This window comes from Portunus trituberculatus, chromosome 10 (assembly GCF_017591435.1).
Source record: "Portunus trituberculatus isolate SZX2019 chromosome 10, ASM1759143v1, whole genome shotgun sequence".
Lineage (NCBI taxonomy): Eukaryota > Metazoa > Arthropoda > Malacostraca > Decapoda > Portunidae > Portunus > Portunus trituberculatus.
The window spans coordinates 2,636,583-2,643,805 of record NC_059264.1 but is presented as its reverse complement, the minus strand read 5'-3'; the positions used below and the strand labels follow the sequence as shown (position 1 = coordinate 2,643,805).

Sequence of the window (7,223 nt, the reverse complement as noted above, 5' to 3'; positions counted from 1 at the left end):
TTCACTCTGTATCTTTCACTTTCCCTCCCTTTCTCTCCCTTCAGTCATCATTCTCTCTCCTCCTTTCCCTTTATCACTGATCTGTCCACCAACACAAACAAAACACGTGCTTCTGTTTACTTTCTGGTGGCGACAGCTGGCAAGGAGCGCGATGCCAGATTATAAATATTTTGTTTTTCATTATCAAATGAGACTTGTTGGTACTATTGGTGGAAAAGTAAAGGAATAATTTATGTAAATGTTTTTTGATAGGTAAAGGTTGGGAAAATAATGTCGTTTGTTGTTAGTGTGTAGTGTGTTTTGTAATTAATTATCTCTGTATCTCATTTTGCATAGACAGGATTTAGTTTAGTGTTTGATATATAAATTGTTAATTAAATAAGAATTTTTAAGGTAGGTAGGAACTATGAAGGGAGCGAGATATGTTGAGAAAAGATATTTGCGCGTCTAAAATGTTTTGTGCCAGTGATCTCTGCTCAGCATCTACAAACACAAGAACCGTCAGAATCGCACTCTTCAAATGCAAGAAAAGCCCCAAAGTAATACAAAATATAAGAAAAAACGCCTAAAAACTTGAATAATCTTTTATAACACCTTATAATACCCAAAACTCAAAAGTAAGCGTTATTCTATCAACAACCAAGACATTTACACACATAAAAACACCAAAAGAAAAGCAAACACAGTAAACCACTCATCAAAATCCTTGACCAAGTTTCTGCAATACTTTTCACTCCCGACAGTCAAAGCAACAGAGTGTAATATGAAATGCCACCAAAGTATCGACATTAAGTAAACCACACAAATAAGACAAAACCTGACAAAAAACTAATAAAAAACAACATTAATATTTTTTTTAACACAATTCGAGAATAAAAATTGGTAAAAACAAGCTAAATACAAAAATACCCTTCAAAATAGAGAGAACTCGGAGCGGACATCAGCTGATCGAGTCAACATGGCCGCGGGACTTGGCAACACGGCTACCCGCTTGCCTTTAATCGTCATTTTGGGCGCTACCGGTACAGGAAAATCCAAACTGGCCCTGGAAATAGCAGCACGATTCCAGGGAGAGATCATCAGCGCGGATTCCATGCAGGTGAGAGCGCTGGGAGAGTGAGAAATGGAGAGGCGATGGAGGAGGCCGGCTTGTGGTGCTGGTGGTGATGGTGGTGGTCTGGGTTCCTTTGTCTAGAATTCTCAACTCTAAATATTTCTATGTTCTATTTAACCCACGTCCTTCCCAGCCTCTCTATGTGTTCTTGTATGCTAGTAGTGACATTCTAAGGCGACACAGTAACTAAATCACCAATATTTCACGTGTTTTCGGGCTAAATAAGACAGTTGCCATGTGCTCGTGGTGAAATGGGGGAAGGATTCAGTGTTGCCTCGTGTTTCTCTGGATTGGTGTTGATTCCGAGGTGGTGCTTGTGGTGATTGGTGGTGTTTGGTGATGGGTGGTGGTGGTGGTTGCTCGTGGTGTATGGGTGAGAGGTTGGTGGTGTGTGGTAGTGCTTCGGTTCACAGCATCCCTTCACTGGCACGTAGAAGTTCATAGTGGGTTTAGTGAAGTTAGGGGTGTTTTTTCAGGGTTTTCCGGTGTGTTAGGGTTAGTTTAAGGTGTTTTTCAATTTCAGGGTGCTTTTAGTTTATTTTCTCAAGGTTTTGTCTGCTATTTCTGGTTTAAATGATTGTGTTTTCCAAGTTCAGAGTAGATTTTATTGAGTTTATCTGCATTTTCAGGGTTAGTTTAGGGTGTATGTCAAGTTCAGGGTGTTAGCATATTTTTTCAGGGTTTTGTCTGCTTTTTTCAGGGTTAAAATTAAGGATGTTTTCAAATTCAGGGACGGTTTTCTGAAGTTTATATGCATTTTCAGGGTTAAGGAAGGGTGTATGTCAAATGTTTTATGCTGTTCAGGGTTGATTTAGGGTGATTCATAAATTTATTAGGGTTGATATAGGGTGTTTTATATGTTCAGGGTTAAGGAAGGGTGTATGTCAAGTTCAGGGTGTTTTTTTTTAATGTTTTCTGCTTTTCAGTGTTGATTTAGGGTGTTTTATCAGTTGTTGTGTCTGGAAGGGTGTTGTTTAAAGGAATTGGTCAAGAGTTTTGGTTTTTTAGGGTGTTTTAATTGGTTTGGATAGGAATAATTATACCTAGTTTTTTTTTTATTTATTTTTTTTCATCTTCATTGTCATTTCTTTTTCTCCTTCTTTTTTTTTTTTTTATCATGTCCTCATATCTAATTTTTCTTTCATTTTAGTTGGATATATATTTCTCTTTCTCTCTTCTCTTCTCTTTTTCTTTTCTTCTTTTCTCTTCTCTCTTCCTCCTCCTCCTCATCATCATCATCTTCTTCTTCTTCTTCTTGTTCTTCTTCCTCTAATCTTCATCTGCAACACACACACACAATCTTATCACAATCTTTAATATTGACTTTTGTACCTCTCTCTCTCTCTCTCTCTCTCTCTGTCTCTGTCTCTCATTTATCTTATCTTTCTTTTATTTTTTAGCTTTATTCAGCCTTGTGGTGGTGGTGGTGGTGGCCAGACACTCAGACAGTCAAGGTTGTAATGGCAAGCACTCATCTTAGTAACATTTGAAGTGTCTTTCTCATCAATCTTGCTTTTAATGGTTTATTTATCCTATTTATTTATTTTTATTGTTATTTTCATCATGTATTTTGTTTCTTTTTGTCTTTGTTGGTATTGGAGTTCATTTTTTGTATATTCTCTTTATTTGTATACTATTTTTGAAGGGGTTAGATCAAGTTATTTTTATTTATTTATTATTTTTTTACGCAAGAGGGAAAACTGTTAAGGGCAATAAAGTGTTAGAAAAAAAGGTGCTCTGGAACTGCAGGCTCTTTAAAAGTCTTGAAAGAGTCAGCCAAAAGATAATTGTTAGGTTAAATTATATAAAAAAATTGATTTACATTTAGATTTTGTCATGGATCCAGTTCATATTATGCACCACCACTATTATTAAAAAACCCTTACCAGTCACAACACCAGTCACAACACCAGTCAGCAGATTCACAACACCAGACACCAGAATCAACACCAAACACCAGATTCACAACACCAAACACCAGAATCAACACCAAACACCAGATTTACAACACCAGACACCAGATTCACAACACCAAACACCAGAATCACAACACCAAACACCAGAATCAACACCAAACACCAGAATCAACACCAAACACCATAATCACAACAGCAAACACCAGAATCACAACACCAAACACCAGAATCACAACACCAAACACCAGAATCAACACCAAACACCAGATTCACACCAAACACCAGAATCACAACACCAAACACACAACACCAGAAACACAACACCAAACACTAGATTCAGAATCACAACACCAGACACCAGAATCAACACCAAACACCAGAATCACAACACCAGACACCAGAATCACAACACCAAACACCAGAATCACAACACCAAACACCAGATTCACAACACCAAACACCAGAATCACAACACCAAACACCAGAATCACAACAAACACCAGATTCACAACACCAGACACCAGAATCACAACACTGATCACCAGAATCACAACACTGAACACCAGAATCACAACAAACACCAGAATCACAACACCAAACACCAGAATCACAACACCAGACACCAGAATCAACACCAAACACCAGAATCACAACAACAAACACCAGAATCACAACACCAAACACCAGATTCACACCAAACACCAGAATCACAACACCAAACACCAGAATCACAACAACAAACACCAGAATCACAACACCAAACACCAGATTTACAACACCAAATTCTTCCAACATAACACAACCCGCCACAGGTGTTCTTCTGGTGTACATCTGGTTAGGTTAGATTAGATGAAGTTAAAAAAAGTAATTAGATAAAGATAGATAAATAGATAAATGAATAAATAAATGAATTACACCAAAATGTGCCCTCATCACCACTAACACCATGGATTAGGTTAGGTTAGGATTGTATTAATATTACTTCCATTGATACCATTATAGAAAAGGAATTACAACACCAGAATCACAACACCACTCATCACCACCACCACCACCACCACCATTTACAGATTAGGTTAGGTTGGATTGTTGAAAAAAAAATAAAGAAAAAAACACTCTTAGAATCACCACACACAAACACACACACACACACACCACCACCACACCAAACACCATAAAAAAATAGAAGAAAAAGAAAGAGAGAAAAAACTTAGAATCACAACACCCACACCACCATGACATCACTAACACCACTTGTCTCCACAGGTATACCGCGGGCTGGACATCATCACCAACAAAGTCACCAAAGAGGAGCTGGCCCAGGCACCACACCACCTCTTGGGCTTCCTGGACCCTCTGGCACGCTTTCACTGTCACTGACTTCCGAAACGCGGCACTCCCTGTCATTGAGAGGCTGCAGAGGGAGAGGAAGGTGCCGGTGGTGGTGGGTGGCACTAACTACTACATCGAGGCACTGCTCTGGAAGGTGTTAGTTGATAGTGATGGTGATAGTGGTGGTGATAGTGCCAAGTTGATTTATGAAAGAGATTGTGAAGTGTATGGTGGTGATGATGTGTCCAGAGTGAGTGCCAGTGGTGGTGATGGTGGTGGTGGCGTGTGTGATGGTGAAAAGGCTTGTTCTGGGTCTGTGCGGCACTGTGAAGGGTCTACAATGAAGAGTGCCAGTGAAAAATGTGATTCTGGCAGTGAAACGCATAGTGGAAAGTGCCGTTTGACTAGAGCCACTGGGAAAATTGGTGAATCTGGCACTGAAAACCCAGATAGAGTCAGTGAAAACCTTAGTGCCAGTGAAAACAAGGCCACAGAAACCAACAGTGCCACAGAAACACACCCAAATGGCACTGATCCAGACCAGAGAGGGTGCCAGGGGAGCAGTGCCACAGAGAAGAAGCGTGACCTGTCTGGCAGTGACCGGCACTCCCCTAAACGTACAAAAGTAAGCTCGGAAAACAGTGCCAGTGAAAACAAAGAGAAGGAAAACGAATTTGAAAAACGAGAGAATGAAGAGAAAAAAGGAGGAGGAGGAGGAGGAAGAGAAGAAGGAAGAGGAGGAGGTGGAGGTAAACGAACAAGAAAAACCCCAGAAAACAGTGCCAGTGAAAACGAGGAGAAAGAAAACAAAAATGGAGAAAATGAAAAACAGGGGAGCAGAGAGAAAAAAGTGGAGAAAATGGAGGAGGAGGAGGAGGAGGATTAACAGTGTGGCAAGGAACAGAGGAGGCAACAGATGTCCTATATGCTCGCTTGAAGGAAGTGGACCCAGAAACAGCAGCATCCTACCACCCCAATGAGAGGAGGAAGATTATAAGGTCTGTCTGTCTGTCTGTGTGTGTGTGTGTGTTCTGTTGTAATTTTGTTATTTATTAAGTTTGTTTGTTTTAAAAGGGGAGAGAGAGAGAGAGAGAGAGAGAGAGAGAGAGAGAGAGAGGACAGAAACACATATAAATAGATGAATAAAGAGAGGAAAAACAGTAAGAGAGAGAGAGAGAGAGAGAGAAACACAAATAAATAAATAGATGAATAAAAAGGAAAAAATAGAGAGAGAGAGAGGAGAGAAAATAGATGAATGCAAAAAAAAATAGCAATAAAAGGGTGAGAGAGAGAGAGAGAGAGAGAGAGAGAGAGAGAGACTGTGGGAAACCTTAATATTTTGCATGCACATGTGAAGAAATATATTTGTGAAAGGTTATGATGGGTGTGGCTGGGAGAAAGTGAGAGAGAGAGAGAGAGAGAGACTAACTGGCTTTCTCTATTGCCTTCATCTACATTAAATTTGTCTTCTTTTTCTTCAATTCTCCTCCTCCTCCTCCTCCTCCTCCTCCTCCTCCTCCTCCTCCTCCTCCTCCTCCTCCTCCTCCTCCTCCTCCTCCTCCTCCTCCTCCTCCTCCTCCTCCTCCTTTGCACCTGTCTATATTCACACACCTGTTGCCTCTTCACCATATCTTCCTCTTCCTCCTCCTCCTCCTCCTCCTCCTCCTCCTCCTCCTCCTCCACTTGATTTCTCTGTTCTCCACACCTGCAGAGAGAGAGAGAGAGAGAGAAACAGAGGAAACAGAGAGAGAGAGAGAGAGAGAGGAATGTCAAGGTTTTTTTTTCTTCTTCTTCTTCTTCTTCTTCTTTCATTCTTTTCTTTTGATCTTTTATTCTTCTTCTTCTTTCATTCTTTTCTTTGATGTTTTATAACTGGAGAGAGAGAGAGAGAGAGAGAGAGAGAGAGACGCAAAAAGTGGATTGACAAGAGAGGATAAATTGCTCTCTCTCTCTCTCTCTCTCTCTCTCTCTCTCTCTCTCTCTCTCTCTCTCTCTCTCTCTCTCTTCACACACACACACACACACACACACACACACACACACACACACACACACACACACACACACACACACAAGATTAGCTATGACGAATCTATGTAAGCGCGAGAAAGTTTATTATTTGTGAGAGAGAGAGAGAGAGAGAGAGAATTTTGTATAGTTTTCCATCTTTCTTTTATTTGTTACTACTACTACTACTACTACTACTACTACTACTACTACTACTACTACTACTACTACTACTTTAAATATTGGTTTGTTTAGATGCTGTGTGTGTGTGTGTGTGTGTGTGTGTGTGTGTGTGTGTGTGTGTGTGTGTAGATAAAGAGAAAAACAGGATGTAGGTAACGTAAGTGGATGGATAAGGTCACTGTGTGTGTGAGAGAGAGAGAGAGAGAGAGAGAGAGAGAGAGAGAGAGAGAGAGAGATGCGGTGATAAAGTATAAAGAAAAGTATATAAGAAAGAAGAGTAAAAGGGAGAGAGAGAGAGAGAGAGAGAGAGAGAGAGAGAGAGCGTAATAATGATAATAATAGTAAGTAATTTTAATATAGTCGTGACTTGCTTCCTCCTCCTCCTCCTCCTCCTCCTCCTCCTCCTCCTCCTCCTCCTCCTCCTCCTCCTCCTCCTCCTCCTCCCACGCCTCTCTTTTCTCTTAGCTGTCATTTTAAACACGCCTTCCTCCTCCTCCTCCTCCTCCTCCTCCTCCTCCTCCTCCTCCTCCTCCTCCTCCTCCTCCTCCTCCTCCTCCTCCTCCTCCTCCTCCTCCTCCAAGGCTACCCTGTTTAGCATACCTGTAATTAAAAGTGTGTAATTAATAGTGAGTTTGTTTACATTCTCTCTCTCTCTCTCTCTCTCTCTCTCT

General features: G+C 40.7%; 1 protein-coding gene across 1 annotated transcript in view; it reads left to right on the top strand.

Moving 5' to 3' along the window:
- Window positions 1-919: 919 nt before the first annotated feature.
- LOC123501835 (tRNA dimethylallyltransferase-like) overlaps window positions 920-7,223 on the top strand; it is a 21,253-nt gene continuing 14,949 nt past the window's right edge. The window contains 4 exon segments of the mRNA XM_045250863.1: window positions 920-1,099; window positions 4,297-4,386; window positions 4,388-5,245; window positions 5,248-5,360. Of these exon segments, the coding sequence (XP_045106798.1) occupies window positions 959-1,099; window positions 4,297-4,386; window positions 4,388-5,245; window positions 5,248-5,360 (1,202 nt within the window). The 5' untranslated portion in view covers window positions 920-958.